The sequence below is a fragment of the Chionomys nivalis genome, chromosome 14 (assembly GCF_950005125.1).
Source record: "Chionomys nivalis chromosome 14, mChiNiv1.1, whole genome shotgun sequence".
Taxonomy (NCBI): domain Eukaryota; kingdom Metazoa; phylum Chordata; class Mammalia; order Rodentia; family Cricetidae; genus Chionomys; species Chionomys nivalis.
The window spans coordinates 56,406,729-56,423,582 of record NC_080099.1 but is presented as its reverse complement, the minus strand read 5'-3'; the positions used below and the strand labels follow the sequence as shown (position 1 = coordinate 56,423,582).

At 43.9% G+C, this 16,854-nt stretch overlaps 1 protein-coding gene across 5 annotated transcripts in view; it reads left to right on the top strand.

The window, feature by feature from the left end:
• Fhod3 (formin homology 2 domain containing 3) overlaps window positions 1-16,854 on the top strand; it is a 409,106-nt gene that overhangs the window by 300,033 nt on the left and 92,219 nt on the right. For 2 of the 5 annotated variants that reach the window (XM_057788963.1, XM_057788962.1), the window contains exons 11-13: window positions 2,320-2,415; window positions 4,723-5,064; window positions 10,307-10,411. In XM_057788963.1, coding sequence (XP_057644946.1) covers window positions 2,320-2,415; window positions 4,723-5,064; window positions 10,307-10,411 — 543 coding nt within the window. The remainder of the gene's footprint in view (window positions 1-2,319; window positions 2,416-4,722; window positions 5,065-10,306; window positions 10,412-16,854) is intronic. The other 3 variants (XM_057788966.1, XM_057788965.1, XM_057788964.1) reach the window with 2 other exon arrangements.

Genomic DNA, 16,854 nt, shown 5'->3' with positions numbered 1-16,854 from the left:
CTCGTGCTGTGCGATGGTTGCTTGTGCAATGGGATTTAAGGAGGCAGCATGGCGTTTATATCAGAAAAGTCATCTTCAGATGCCGGGGAGAGAAGACTCAAAGGGCAGAGCCAGCAGAGACGGGAGCTTGCTGCTGGTGACAGGGGAGAATGCTTAGCAGTGTGTTGTGCTTCCTCTCTTTGCAAATCTCACAGCTCTGAGTCTGCATCAGTAGGGAGGTTAGAGTTTTCCTCAGAGGACCAGGAGGAATAGGGGACAAGAGGAGGAGAAGGGAGAGGAGATGATGACGAAGATGGTGATGATTGGCCAGTGTTGCTGTGGTAATGACGGTAAGTAGTTCTAGCCTGTTTATTGTCCTCGAAACTTTCCAATGTATTTTTCATTGGCAACACGACTCTCTTAGGAGGCGGTCACTATCACTGCATAAAGGAACAAGGAAATTGAAGCCCACAGTTGGCATTGCTCAGAAGTGTTCAGGGTAGAGAGAGCAAAGGCAGGCAGCCTGGCTTCAGAACCTCCCTGGCTCTACCTCTGAGTGTACATGGACTCAGGTAATTTTGGAGGGGAGGCTCCGTTGTTACAAAGAAGAAGCCCATTAGATCAGTGAGACCGATGGAATTCAGGGTAGACCAGAAGTCGCATCTCTGGCAAATTCTCCATCAAGCTGAGAGATGATGGCCTCCAGCTAGTGATTGTGGATGGTGAGCATGGTGCTGTGGGATCATGGGAAAGAGAAAGGAACCAGTGGTGAGCAGCAGAGTGTGAGCCCTGGCTGTGCTTGTCTGGTCCTTTGGCACTGCAGGAAGGCTGCTGCCCCACTGTCCGCTGGTCTCTGTCTTTGTGAGAGAGGCACCTAACAGGCACTGAGACACAGCCTATGATGTGGCTGTGTCACAATCTTTCTTCCTGCCATATCTGGCCAGTCACAAACACGTGGCAACAGAGTCAAGTTTATTGTATGCAAGGTTGGCTTGATGGTTTTAAAGCATCAGTCTTTGTAGTTTGTTAAATATTTTCAGAAAAAAAAAAAAGGAAAATGATGTGGTCATCTTAACAAGTGAATGAAAAATACTTAATAAAATGAAGGTTTGTTATGAGAAAAAGAAAAAAAAACATAAACATAAAATGTAAAAAGCACTAGCCACCAAAGATGAACTGGATCTTACTAAGAATTTTGCTCAAAAAAAAAAAAAAAAAGACGCACAAAGTAAATTCAAAATCAATACGCAGAGCAGAGAGTTAACAAGACATAAGTGTCAAAGGAACTTATAATCATAATTCCAAATTGTGTGGAAAAATTCAAAAATAAAAGAGAGCTTTTCATACCATTGCAAATGGGGACATAGAAAGGTGGCGGGAACCAGGGCCTTGGCTCCACAGTCACCTTCCAGAGCCACCCCTCCTGACCTACCTACTAAGTAAGCCTGGATTCCCTAGATACACCATCAAATGGGGAGCAAGAGTTCAAAATGGGACTGGTGTGGCCCCTTTTAGAACCACAGCGTTCTCCATCTGCGAGAGCTGTTTGGTACAGGTGTCAAAGTCACCAGAGAACTGCTTTCTTCTCTCCTTGCCTTAGCTCTTCTGTGTGCATTTTGATGGGGTTCTTTTGTTTGAGTCAGTGTCTTAATATATAGCTCTGGCTGACTGGAAACTCACTATATGAACCAGCTTGTCCTTGAACTTGCCTCTGCCTCTTGAGTGCTGGGATAACAGGTATGTGCCCCCATGCCCAGCAATTGGTTGTTCCTTGTAACTCAGAAGTTACAGACAGCTCCAGACTCAAACTATCCCCATAGCGAGTCAATTCCTGAAGAGATTAGGAGAAATCCCAGAGGTGGTGTTGAATACATCTTTGAAATAGGGGATGAGTCTAGAGCACTCACTGAACTGGAGGTCATATCCTTCTAGAAAGGTGCACCACCATAGAGGCTAGTCCACACCAGATGGTCAGCCTCTCAGTGAAGCCGACTGTGTTTGTAGCAGGAGCTTGCATCATGAGGAACGTTGACCAGGTAACTCACTGAAGTGGGAGAAGCCACACGGAAGGTCCTCCCGAGGCAGGAAGCTTCTCTGGATTGTAGCAGAGGGTTCAGGGTAATGGCATTCAATTGTGATGACAACAAAGTCCTCTTACGGGTTGCATCATCTGCTCCCCACAGTGAAGGTCCCTTAGAACCACATGGGCTATGCTAATGGACTGTGAGGCCTTCTGTTTTCACACCAATGTGTTTCTGTGCTTTGGTGTCTTGTTCGTGCTATCCATCTTGCTTTTCCATCTTGTTTCTGTGTGTTTCTTTTCTCCTGGTCTTATCTCAGGGATGAGGAGGAGGAGGAGGAAGAAGAAGAGCCAATCACGGAGCCCAATTCAGAGGAGGAGAGAGAGGACGATGCCCAATGTCAGGGCAAGGACAGGTACTGAGGGCTGGACCTACCTCATACCAAAAGTCAGAGGGTTCTTCCTTCTAGATCTTTGCGGCCGCTGCTTCATGATCTCCTGTTCTTTAGGAGCTCCTAAGGGCAAGCGCTCACATCCCTGCGCACAAGCCGCAGAATGAGCAATTTTGTAGAAATGGCTGAACACACTTTCATCTGAGGCCTGCACTCTTCACCCAAATCCTCCCTGTAAGACCATGACCATTATTTATAGGGGGGCGGGGACAAAATCACACAATTAGTACCCCTCCCTCCATCACCAAGGCATTTGCTCAACCAGATTGATGGTGATTAGAAGACTTATTTCCTCTTCGGAGGTTAGGATCTTTCCAGGAAGGACCACAGTAAGAATTCCACATTTCCCCTTTCCTAATTTTGCTAGTACAGCTAATATCTGTGGGAACTGCTTTGCTATACTAATTCAATTATCATTTTATACAAGTGGAAGGGAATAGTTTTCATTCTATATAGTACAGAAAACTTACCCAGTGTTCATGTTTATAACCAGGACACCTAACAGGCCTACAGGCTTCCAGAGAGCTTGCCGTCATCCACTCGCCTGGCAAAGCCCATTCTGTCACTGCTCAGTGTACCCCGAAGAGAAACAGGGAGGGTGCAGAAAGGGGGCACAGAAGAGCCCACAGGGCACAGTAAGCCCCTCCCAGATGCCTTAGATTTTATGGGTATTTATCTCAAATCATCTTTTTATAAGTGAGAATGTCCACAAGTAACTACACCTTCCACTATTCAAAAATGGTTTTGGACTTGAATAATTTTCTTCACTTAATTGATTGTCACTACAAAATGATATTTTTACTCAGGAATGTGTTGTTAAGTTAGAGTGAAATGTTTCTCTTCCCAGCTTCATAGTTCAGCATACTTAGCAGGACACTTCACCTGTCTTGTTCTCCATACACATAAAAGACCTGATTTCATACTAAGTTGCCCTCCTGTTCCTAAGTATTGTAGAATCCTTTGGAAATTGACAAAACAGTGGTTTCCTTCCCCTTTGGGAAGGCCTACAGAGAAGCCAGCCAGCACATGGAGAAGAAAACAAAGAGTCAATGATGGAGAAATAGTCACACATTTTGAAATGAGAGAGGGAGGAGGATCAGCAGGAAACAGCCCTGCCTTACGATGTGCTAGACTTGTGGGTAGTGATGGGTCAGTTGGGGACCTGGGAATGGGATAAGTTTGACAGTCCCACCTTAGCATGAAAATGAGCCACGGGGAATTATGTAGACTCTGCAAGCACACTGGAATGCCTTTGGACGTGTTCAACAGCGCATGCTCTGTCCCAGAAACCTTGAACCCAAAGGTTTGGTATCTACAGAGTAGATGGGAGGAATCTCATTGGGAAAGATGCCCTTCGGTGATGCCCCTGTTGCAAACAGGCAGAGAACTCTGAGTCTGACCCCAGAAAGGAAGCAATTTACCTTCTATTCCCAAACCTGCATGGCTGCCAATCAGGTTGTCTGAGAGAAGAGACTATGGTTTTTAAACGTGCAATTTTACTTAGGTTCTCGTATTATAAATGTGTTAACATTTTCAAATGTCTAACTCCAGTCCTCTGGATGTATTTTTTAAATTTAAAATTGATTTCATTGAAAAACACTAAATATACTTAAGGCAGCCACATAACAATTTTGTATATCTACGTCTTGCACCACGACACAACCAAGTTACTAAGTGTGTATACCATTCCCTGTGATGGTCCTCTTTGGGGATGGCAGCACGCCACTGTAGCTGTAGACCTGACTGGAGGAGCCCAGCTACTGAAGGTCTAGTGTTAGGCCCTGGAAAAAGAAAGGGGCACGATTAGTCTTCCTTATGTTGTTGCCTCTCTTTAGCGTGGCATATTCCTGGCTTCCCTTTTTCTCACGTCTATGTCTAGACTGGAAAGAGCTCTGAAAGCCACTACTAAAGCACACACTTCTCAGCAGGAGGATGCGTCTTTTGTGGCTAAGACAAGAGATGAAGTTTGAATTGTGAAATTTCAGGTGCCAGCTAGTGTACCCGGAAGAGAAACAGGGGGGATTAGAAAGTGCGCACAGAAGAGCCTGCTAGAGCCTTTGTCTGCCCAGAGGCACACTCTCGTGCTCAGGGGTGACTGGGCATGTGAATGTTTCTGCTGGTGGACGCTTCCTGTGTCTCAAGAAACACACGACTGGACACGTGCGGCCGCCGCACAGTGAGCTTTCCCCAGTCTTTCTCCTTTTCCTAACCTTTGCTTGCTTTCTTTCCAATCTCTTTTGCTCTCTCCTCCTGGCCTTTCTGGGCCAACAGCAAGGCCAGCTCTGTCTCCAGGCACAGCTCCCCTGGGAAGGATGCTGATGCAGAGAGTTCTGCACTCCCCACCACCTCACAGGGGAGGCACCCTTCAGCCAGCGCAGCAGTGCGGACCCCCATGTCCGGAGGGGCCTCTGGGTCTGAGGCCAGCCAGCTCGCTCTTCTGCCACCTCCCAGCCCTGGCTTGGCTCCTCGGCCCTCCAGCACACTAAAGGTGTCACCGCCCAGAGACAAGCTGCCCTACGTGCCCCACAGCCCCTTCCATCTCTTCTCCTATGACTTTGAAGATTCACCTCTCCTCACCAAGGACAAGGGAGGAGACTCTCAGACAGAAAACAGGTAGATTGGCCCGCAGTTGAGGCCTGTGTGTGACTAACCCAGGGACGAAGACACAGCTGAGGGCCTGTGTCCCATGCTTGTCTTGTGTGGATTCACTCAGATACAGAGGCACTGGGGCTGAACTAACTCTCTGATCACTGACTTAACGGGCACAGTGAGATGAAAAAGAGAAAGTCACCTGTGTGAACTAAGAAGCACCTGATTTTAGTGTGACTACTAATAATGGCTTTTAGACTACACTCTGTCAGGATCTCTTGTGTCCACCCCATCACTCGGCACAAACTTTCTGACCTGCAAGGTGAGGGAAGTGTTGCACCCTCTTCCTGTAGCATGGCCAGAGTGCCGCTCTTGTCTCCCACATGTCCCTCAAGCCCTCCCACTGACTGCTGCTGCAAAGCCTGACTTCTGGTCTTTCCCTATCTGTTCTTTATCTTTCCTGTCGCTTCCTGCTTTGTTTTCTGGCATATGCGTTTGTGTTTCCTAAGGCTGCTAATGCTATAGAATTGTAGATTGTACCCACTCCTGGAGTCTTAAGATGCTCGCCTTATGTACTTATGAACCCTCCAGTATTGGAATAAGAAACTGTCGTGGTGGCAGGTTGAAGGGAGGTGTGCAGAGCCAGACTGCACAGGGGAAGTGTAACTGTGGTTTGCTGCCATACACCTCACTGCCTTTACTGCTGCTTCAGGCAGGTGTGCTGCTCACGTGCAGAGTGGGTGATACTTGTACATATTTTCATTTTTCTAATGGCTGTGTGTTATTTTTAAATTTTCTTTTATTGCATTTATTTGTTGGGTGGGGCATTTGTGGAAGATCAGAGGGCAGGTTGTGAACATCGGTTCTCTCCTTCCTGTGAGTCCTGGAGAACAGACTCAGGTCATCAGGTTTGGCAGCAAGGGCCTTCACCCACTGAATCATCTCACCTTTGAAGTGGTTAACTAGATGGGTAAAATCCATTCTAATAATATACTTCTTTTAACATAATATATCTAAAATCTTGTATTTCTGCAGTATGTATTGTCATTGGCTGGGTTAGAATATTAGAACAATAATAAGAAAGCAAACTTAGCTATGCGTTTCTTAAGGGCCAGGTTCTCTATTTCCCAGGAAGTTGGAACTTCAAAGTATCACTTGATCCTTAAGAAACAGGTAATAAGCCGGGTATTGGTGGCACATGCCTTTAATCCCAGCACTCGGGAGGAAGAGGCAGGTGGATCTCTGGGAGTTTGAGGCCAGCCTGGTCTTCAAGAGCTAGTTCCAGGACAGACTCCAAAACTACAGAGAAACCCTGTCTTGAAAAACCAGAAAAAAAGAAAGAAAGGAAGGAAGGAAGGAAGGGAAGAAAGAAAGAAAGGGAAGAAAGAAAGAAAGAAAGAAAGAAAGAAAGAAAGAAAGAAAGAAAGAGAGAGAGGTTGTATCACTGTGTCACTAGCCTTTGCTTATGGTAAGGAACCTGAGGCAGAGAGACCTAGTAACTTGGCCTGAGTCAACCTGTGTGCAGCAAGAGGTAGTTACAGTACTAGGAAGCCTGTCCCAGAGTCAGGTTCTCTTCTCTAAGTTGTCCCCCTGTGGCTCCATGTTCTCCTGGGCTTGAAACACCCATGTCAGTTTTCAGACAGTCTTGTCAACAATGGTGAAATGTTTACCAAAGCTTGAGATGTAGGGACTGGCAAGAATTTTAACTTCGTTCAAAATAGAACCTTATAAAACTTAACAAAGAGGCAGCTCTTCCCACCATGAAATGGCCAGCCTTCCAGGGTAATCAGACCTCCCATCTGATAACTGAAGGATTAATTTATGACTGGTAACCCCTCTGGGTTACATACAGTCTAAAAGAATCTTGAAATGTCCCTTTCATTGGCACCTTTAAGGTTTGCCGGTGTCTTACGTAGGGCTTCTATTGCTGTGGTGAGGCACCATGACCATGGCAACTCTTATAAAGGAAAACATTTAACTGGACTGGCTTACATTTCAGAGGTTCAGTCCATTATCATCATGGTTTGTCATGGTGGCATGCAGGCAGACATGACGCTGGAGACGGAGATGAGAGTTTTCTATCTTGATCCAAAGACAACAGGAAGTAAACTGTGACATTGGGCATAATTTGAGCATAGGAGACCTCAGCGTCCACCCCCACAGTGACACACTTCCTCCAACGAGGCCACACCTCCTAATAGTGCCACTCCCTTTGGGGGCCATTTTCTTTCAAACCACCACTGCCAGGCACACATGGATTCAGCCTGCTGGAGGGTGTTTCTTCACCTTTCTAAGATTGGGAGGCCATGGTGGGAGGAGAGGCTTGCTGGAGAAAGGGGCCCTTAGAGCAGCTCAGGTGGAGCCTGCTGAAGAAGAAGCCATACTTAGGCCGCATTTAAGACCTAGTTCATCTTGCTCAGAATGCTGGGCTCCCTTTAGGTCTCTCCCAAGTCCCAAATCCTGACATTGTTGTGTCTTGCACACAGTTTTTAGCCCAGTGAGTCCAGCATGAGCCTTCCACCCTCCCAGAGAGTATCTGTATGCATGTTATGAGCTAGCTGGGTCGGCCTGGAAGACATTACTGGCAACCTCAGCTTTCCTGGCAAGGGATCAGCCTGTTGTGGCGATTCTGTACTTCCTGGGAGTGATGTCAGCACCTGAAGGCTCTTTTCTGGGTCCTTGGTTCTTCTAAGCTTCGTTAGTGCATGTAGTCCTTGGGACTGAGAATAACAAGAACCTGTAAATTACCCAGCTGTCTGTGTTTGAGTGTTGTGAAACCCATTCACACGCTGCTGAGTGAAGACTGCCATAGTTTAACTAAGTGAAGCCGGTTCTTCATCTGAGAAGACTCTCAGTATTGTTGGTGGGGGTTGGCTTTCTGATGGATGTCCAGTTGTTGTGGTTTTTGTGGGTCTGTACGGCCACAGATCTGGCTACTCAGTAGCTTCCTGCAATTGAATAGGTTGTAATAGAGACCAACCCATTAGTCATTATAATGAACCCTCCTCCTCACACACAAAAATGCTGAATAGTGAATTATGATCCAGTAAGTTTGGTTGAAATTGAGAAGCCAAAATTGGGCAGGTTCTGAGGCACTTGAATTAATTACTTGGCCATTAGGAAAACCAAAGGAGGGGAAAACACACTGTGCATGGTCTATCTCCATAACATCATTTAAACAGAATTTCAGCAACATGATCCCATGAAAACATTCAGCAGGATGTCCACAAGCAGTTTGAGGGTGAGTTTCAGTGGCATGAGTAGAAAGCCAGTGTCCAGGCAGCTAGGACAGCCAAGCTGGGCGCCTATGTTGTGGCAGCACCCGGCTCTACTCGGTTCTCGTTATCCTTTTCTGCATCCCTTTCTGGGGCATCGAATAATGTCCTATCATTAACTTCATTCTTTGCTTCTCTGCCTTCTCCATAGCCTGTGGTTTGTGACTCCCTCTGAAAAATTAATCCAGTGCTGATCTGGAGAATGAATTAACATATTAGACATATGGAATGATAATTTTTAAAGAACAAAGAAAATCCTGCAACCCCAGCTATTCCAGAGAATCACAGGTTCAAGGCCAGTTTGGGCTCTACACGAGTTCAAGGTCAGCCTTGGAAACATATGAAGATCTTGTCTCAACATAAAGAAATGAAAAGCGGTCTAAGGATACAGCTCTGTGTTAGAGTATTCATCCGTAAAGCCCCATGTTCCATCTCAGTGTGACCTGAGAGGGGTTGGAGAAAGGGGATCAAGTCCTCAGAACCAAGGACCATGAAAGCGACCTAGTAGCAGAAAAGGACCCTGGCCAGCCTTGTGGTCTGAGTCTTGGTGGAGAGGGTGCATTTCTGAGTACACATCTGACATGTGAACACACAGATTGATGAAGCAATGGCTAAGCTGCCAGAGTTAGGAACCTAGAATTAGAGTGGGGGGATATGAATATTTTCTGTTGTCACAATTTATTATTAAAACTTGAAATTTTGTACCCATTTCCCTCTTTTTAGAAGTAGATAGAGCATGAACATACTTTTTTAAAATTTATTTTTATGTTTTAGAGTATTTTTACACGATGTAACTAAACTGTGTCTTGGTGTTTCCATCTAGCGCATTTATCAACATTTCTTATGATGCCAGTTACAAAATTGGTCAGCTTTTGTGGTTGCAGAATCAATGATGCGTCAACAAATAAGAACCCATGCTTCCTTGGCTGTTCTATCTCATACCTGGTTGAGCTATCACCATGAGCTAAATAATGCACCATTGAGCATTTTCCTATGTGCTATTTTTTCATGTAAACATTAGAAATGCTAAAGTGGTTTTTCTGGTGATAATATCTTATGGGGCATCTCTAAAGTCCAGTCGCTTCTCACAAGTCTCTACTGACAGGAATTCAGCCTGTACTTCTCATGTCCAAGACCTTTATGAATGTTCATCATGGTGACACGTCCTAATGCAGTGTCCCTAAACAATTTAAGGAATGAGTTGGCCTCACCTGTGACATGTAGGGGTAGATGCTGCCTTACGTGAATGCCAGCTCTATATGAGGCTTCAGGTGGTGATCTATTCCCTGGGAGCCACCCTCAGTGACGACACCTACAAGAAGAAACTGCTGAAGCTCCCAGATTCTACAACTCCTGATGTCTGTTTAATAGAGATGGCTGGGAGAAGATCAAAGTTCATTTTATTGTAACCACTGCAGGTTTCAATAGGGATAAGCATGGGATGCCTTCATCTCTCAGCAGGAGGCTAGTCCAGAAGGTCTGGCGACAGACTGGCCATGGGATGAAAGGAGAGGAACGCGATAGATTCAAAACGACCTGCAGCAGAATGTGCAGTAATAAGCTGTTTCTTTAGTCAGGCAAACGTTTCCACAGGTCCTCAATGCTATTCTAATTGTGTCATCATAAGTAGAGAGAAAGATTACCATAGTACAGATGAACACAGTTCGGGTTCTTGATTTATGTCCACAATTAATTTTAATGTGCATTTATAAAGTAATAGGAGACATGCTGGTTCTTCTGAAACCCTTTGTTATGAATCCTCCTACCCGGTGGGTTTTGGAGTATGGGGAACATTTTTAATGAGGACTCATCAAAATGCAGTACTTAGTAAATCTCTGTACCTTTAAATAATCATGTTTTGCAGTAGAATCTTCAGAAATATTTTTCTTGCAAAAAGCTAGATGGTTTTCTAAATCTTATATTTAGAAAAAAAATCACTTATTTTGCCTCTTTTTTTTTTTTGTCTCCAATTTGAACCTCTATGCTTTTAGATACAGCAACTTCAGCAACAACTCTTTCCACTCCGCTAGCCCCTCATCTGGACCAAGTGTGTCCCCATCATCTGCATCATCCTTCTCGTCCCCACAGGAGGCCAGGTGAGTCTGGGGCATGGTGAAAATCAGTTACCCTGAGCGGTCAGAGGAGGCCAGTGGTGCTCATGTCTGCCTGTAATCCTAGCACTTGGTAGGTTAGTTCAGGAGAAATCCAGAATTCAAAGTCATGCTCAGCTATATAGTGAATTTGATGACAGCCTGGTCTATGTGAAACCCTATCACAAAATAAAGAGCCAGGAGTGGTGATGCACACCTTTAACCCCAGCACTCTGGAGGCAGAAGCAGCTGATCTCTGTTTGCAGCCAGCCTGCTCTATAGAGCAAGTTCCAAGATAACCAGGGTTACACAGAGAAGCCACCCTCTCTCAAAACAAACAAACAAAAGCCCCAAAACAAATGAATAAAGAATAAAATATAAAAACAAAGGAAAACAAAGAAAGGTCTAAAAAACGTAAGTAAAATGTATATTCTGAAGAATTTTCCTTTAGAAGATCAGTTTTTCTGACAGTCACACTACTTACTAAGCAAGTATTTCATTTGAGAAGATGATTTGTTCTTATTATTATGCTAGCTCCCATATACTTCTCATAGATATTATAAACATTTCTTCTGGGGCTGGAGAGATGGCTCAGCCATTGAGATCACTGGCTTCTCTTCCAGAGGACCTGGGTTTGATTCCCAGCATCCAAATGGTGACTCACAATTGTTTGTAATACCAGGCCCAGGGGATCCAACACCATCCTCTGTCCTCTGTGGGTACCAAGCATGCATGTGGTACACATGTATCCACACAGACGAAACACTCATGCACATAAAAAATAAAAACAAAAAAGTATAAACATTTCTTCTAAAGTATCTAAGTATGGATGTCTTGATTTGCCCTTTAAAGATGATTCTGAATATTACGTGAGCTCTGCAATTTGTCTGAGAGACAATGTTTTATCTTTGAATGAGTAAATCTATGTAGATCAGAAGGAAGTGGGCCCACCGAGGTGCTATGCAATTAGTCTAAGACCTACCCAAAGAGAATAGAATTGTATGGGTGCATGGAAGGAATGTAACTTGGCAAGTGCATTAGACCACCAGAACTCCTTGCTGATTATTACTCCTGGAAGCCAGTGATTATGCAAGGATGTGTTTACAAGGGAAAGGTAAGACCTGTAATTTTAGAGCAATTAAAAACAGTTACCCTTAATGGCAAGAGTGCAGGAGTTGGAGAAGAGAAGGCCTTTGGATTTCCAGCTCACTCTCTAGGATGCTACTCACCCCCTGAGGGTGAAATGCTGATTGCACCAACCCTTTCCCTTAAAGGGTGATTTTGGTGAGGAAAGAATATTGACCACACAGGAATACTGCAAGAAGCCATTGTCTGTAGGCAGCAGAGAGGGTAGGGAAAGGATGGGGGCATATCACTGGGAATCTAAACATGAGTGACACTTGCCTCAACCATTGTTTTTAAATAGGACCAGTATTTCACATTCCTAGTCTCTTTTGCATATGTGGAAGTGTTTTACGAAGCATCTCTGGAGCTAGGTGTCTTAGTTAAGGTTCTTATTGCTGTGAAGAGACTCCATGACCACGGCAACTCTTATAAAAAAAGAAAACATTTAATTGGGGTGGCTCACTTACAGTTTCAGAGGTTCAGTCCATTATCCTCATGACAGGGAGCATGGTGGCATGAAGTGGTATGCAGGCAGACGTGGTGCTGAAACTGAGAGTTCTGCATCTTGCAGGCAGCAGGAAGTCACTGGCTGTTACCCTGAAGGAAGCTTGAGCAAAAGAGACCTTAAAGTCTGCCTGCACAGTGACATGCTTTCCCCAGCAAGACCACACCTCCTAATGATGCCATTCCCTTTGGGGGGCATTTTCTTTCAAATCACCACACAAGGTTTGACTGGGGTGTGGAACAAACACAATCTTATAGTTACAGGGAGAAGAGGTGTCCAGTGACGTTGGCCTATCAGGGGTATCCAACTCAAGCCTCATGAATATAACCCAACGCAAATTTGTAAACTTATTTAATAGATTAAGAGGTGTGTGTATATGTGTGTGTGTGTGTGGTGTGTGTGTGTGTGTGTGCAGAGAGAGATATGTGAGCATGTGTGGGTGTGTTGTAACTTGATTCTTTTTCTTATATATGAATTTTATAGGTGACAACCTTGTATCACAGTGTCATGCAAAATAAATGCATGTATTCTTCCACCAATAGAGTAAGGATCAGATACCCCTGGCACACAAAACTAATGAACCCATGTTAAACTCTCAGATTTCACAGCCAACAGTGACCCTGAATTCAAGATTCTTAAGCAAAGTCAGGACTTCGTAATAGGGAAGTCAGTTAAGGATACTGTCTTTAGCATAGGTTCCAGTCCCCTTGGGATTAGGTGAGGTCACTTGGGGTTGTTCCCATGGAGATGATCCTTGTCATACCAGATACAGGGTTAGGATGCACAGTGAGGAATGTTGGAGTATGCCTGGCATTACAAGTCTCATGTTTGCTAGATAGCTTAGGGTTTCTATTGCTACGATGAAACACAATGACCAAAAAAGCAAGCTGGGTAGAAAAGCGTTTAATTAGCTTGTACTTCCACATTACTGTTCATCACTGAAGTAAGTCAGGACAGGAATTCAAACAGGGCAGTATTCTGGAGACAGGAGCTGATGCAAAGGTCATAGAGGGTTGCTGCTTACTGGCTTGCTCACATTTCAGAGGTTTAGTCCATTATTATGGTGGGAAGCGAGGTAGCATGCAGGCAGACAGACTGGAGAAGGAGCTGAGGGTTCTAACATTTTGACTGGCAGGAGACAGAAAGTGGTCTATCTCACTGGGTGTTGCTTGAGCATACATGAGACCTCAAAGTCTGCCTCCATGGTGACATACTTCCTCCAACAAGGCCAGACCTATTCCAACAAGGCCACACCTCCTAACAGTGCCATTTCCTTTTGAGGGCCATTTTCTTTCAAACTACCCTACTAGGTAAGCAGTCCTTTGGGGACTAAACCAGGTTCTACCATTATGTCCTCCATAGTACCAGGGTCTATCCATGATAGAAGCAGGGTAAACACTGGCTGAAGAATCCAGCGAATCACGGCTCATTGCTGTGGGAACGCCTTCAGCCAATAACCCTTAAGATACTAGCCCACTTTGGGTGTGGTCACATGTACTGTATATGCAGATGTAAAAGCCTGTGCGTCACCTTGGCTGCTCATTTATTCCATTGACACAGACCCAAATAATCACACAGAAACTGTATCAATTACAACACTCCTTAATCAATAACTTAGGCTTCTTATTAACTAACTCTTGCATCTTAAATTAACCCATTCCACTTTCAAGGCTCCTGTTCTCTTTCATGGCATAATATTGCCATAGAAACTTGGTCATCTTGGCCACTGTCCACTGTCTAGACTAGTTTTCTAGAGCTTATTCTTTTCTTTATATTTGCATATCCTTTCTGGATATCATTCCTGTGAGTATTTGAAAATTGTGTGATGATACCTTGAAATAACGAAAGCTCAGTTTCATTGTGCTAGGAATCCATGAGCCTGATTACTACTTGTTCTAACCTTGATAGCTTGTTATTTTGTGACTGTAATGATGGAGAAATAGATGACAGATGGATTGATAGACTCATAAGCTATAGAAAATAAATGATAGATAAATGGAAAGACAGGTGAATGTTATATAGATATAAATAACCAAAAGATGATAACTGATAGGCAGATAGGTAGGTAGAAATAGATATATAGGTAGATGACAGGTAGGTGGATATATAATAGGAATGTAGAATGGATGGATGGATGGATGATAGGCAGGTAGTTAGATAATAGGTAGATAAATGTAAATAGATGCTAGATAACTAGACAGACAGACAGACAGAAGGCAGATGGATGCGTTGGAGCCCTAGATCACAAGTCACATTTTTCTGCTGTTTCCAGAGTGTATTGCATCAATTGCACTCACAATAATGGATATTTTATGAAGTTTATTGCTTGAAAGCTGAATTCTTTGTATATTTATTTATAATGCAATTTAACATCTATCACTATTTTTTGCTCTATTGAGACATATAGCTATTTTTACTGAGATACATACTCAATGTAATTTTTAAGATTTATTACTGAAATATATACATGTATGCTTACAGTGAAAAGAGGCATCTCAGGAAATGCACTCCACTCTTATGAACAATAGGCATGGTTTTGCAAGGAGAGACATGTACCTTTTGTTAGCAATCACCTCCACACCCCAACTAGTAAACGTAATGCCTGAACCCTGCACAAGTCTGTAGCTTTAGAACTCTCATAGTCTTGATTTGGAAATGAGATTGAATTTTCAAAGTCCTAGGAAAAAATGGGCATCATCATGAACTTAGTTTTCCATTCCTCAGACTTGTTAATGTGTTGGATGTCAATAAAACTTGGCATTCCTTTGTATTAATCAGGGTTCTAGAGGAGCACAACTGATAGAATAAATTTATATACTAAAAAGAGCTTTATGGGCATGGGTTATAGGCTGTGGTCTGGTTAGTGGGACAAAGGCTGCTTCCTGACTAGAAGGCTAGGAGTCTAGTTATTATCCGTGAGACTTGTTTCCAGTCTGTGCTGAAATCTAAAAGAAATAGATGCTAATACCAGTAATGTAATGCCTTAGCAACAGGATAGGTGAACTTGCCAACAAGAGTTAGGGCAAGCAGACAAAAGAAAAATCTTCTGCCATGTCCTTTTATGTTGACTGCCACCAGGTATGGCCGAGTTACAGTGACTCTTCTGATCTCATGATCTGGATTTGGGGTGCATTTTAGCACTTTGAATCGTCTGGATTTAGGGTGCATCTTCACACCTCACAGTCCACTCTAGAAAAATTCCTCACAGGTGTGCACACATACTTATATTTTAGTTCCAGATCTAGTCAATTTGACAACCAAGATTAGCCATCACAGATATTTTGACCCAGGAAGGAAATTCTGACGAAAACTTTATACAATCAAACCAATACAAGGATATTCAGGTAACTCCATCTCTCATTCAGTGACAAAGTCGTTTAAAGCAGTCTTCTAGAAACAGAGAGCACAGCACTAATTTTCATGAAATTGGAATTTAGATTGTGCCAAAACAAAACGAGAAAGCTGGAACTGTTTACAATATCCTCAAGGCTTTAGGACGCAAGTGTGTAATGAAATCAGGCTTTGAAAAAGCCCCAATTTGGAAAATGTGCTTTTTGAGCAGAGAAGGTCTAAATATTTTCTTTCTGAAAGACAACAAAATTAAAGGAATATTTGAACCATTCATCTCAAGTATTCCAAGGAGACAAATGAGCGCTAACTACAGCACAGGGAAGTTTGGAGCCATCGGCCTGGAGAGAGGCAGAACACACGTCCATTCCTTCCCTGCGGTGCTGGCTCCATCCTGCGGGCCTCTTCAGAAATGGTGGTAGAAGGCAGCTGGGTAGCGATTAGACGGAGCCAGTTGAGTGAGTGGACACAAGGGGCTAAAGGTAACTTAAGACGGTCAGTCCTTGTGCTTAGACTAGAGAGTCCACTTTTAGTGAGGCCTGGGCAGAACTGCCTAGGAGGAGGAGCTTGGAGGATCCTTGGGGCCAGACTTCAGGAGGGAGTTCCTGTGGACATGGCTGAGATGAACCCAGGCCCCTTGTGTACGGTTAGCACTAGTTCTGTCTTCCTGCTAGAGCAAGTACCGCTGACTGCTTACGGTAAGCAGGAGTTGCCTATCTGCCTTCTAGCACAGTGTTCAGAAACCTTGCTCAGAATGGCCTGGCTTCTAGGGTTGTCCCTGCCGAGCTTTTCCCTCTTCCTGGGGAAAGATAAACCAGTAATGGCATCCACTAGGCAGTTAGAAAGGGTAGTAAGGTACATGGGGTATGGTACATTGTGGTGACCACGTGAGAGCCACCCTGCCAGGTAGTAGCATTTTAACTGTTATAGCGTGTCTCTTACTTACCTGTATAGCTGTCGCTGTACACCCATTCAGCAGTAATTTCTCATCCTCTTTTCCCCCGTTCTTGTAACCCCTGTTCTAGTCTTTATCTACATCTGTGATGTCTTAGATGTCTCATACAAGAGGCATTATGCAGGCTTGGGGACATAGCTCAGTAATAAAATGCCTACCTACCATGTGAGAGGCCCTAGACTCAATCTCTAGTACTGCATGACAGATAGACAGACAGACAGACAGACAGACAGACAGACAGACAGACAGATAAAAGAGTCATGTGGTATTTTGTGTGTTGTCTTAATATGGATGACTTAATAAACGTAGTAAAACTCCACCTAGGTATATTATAGATAGCAATATTTTCTTGTTTTTAAATGCTTTTCCATTAAGTTTTCATATGGCACTTCCTCACCCACTGCTCTGTTGATGAACATATGACTTGTATTCATACGTTAACTGCGTCTGCAATTCCCTGATGAGCATGGGCATGCAGATATATTTTTAAGTAACTCTTGAATATATGATCTCAGA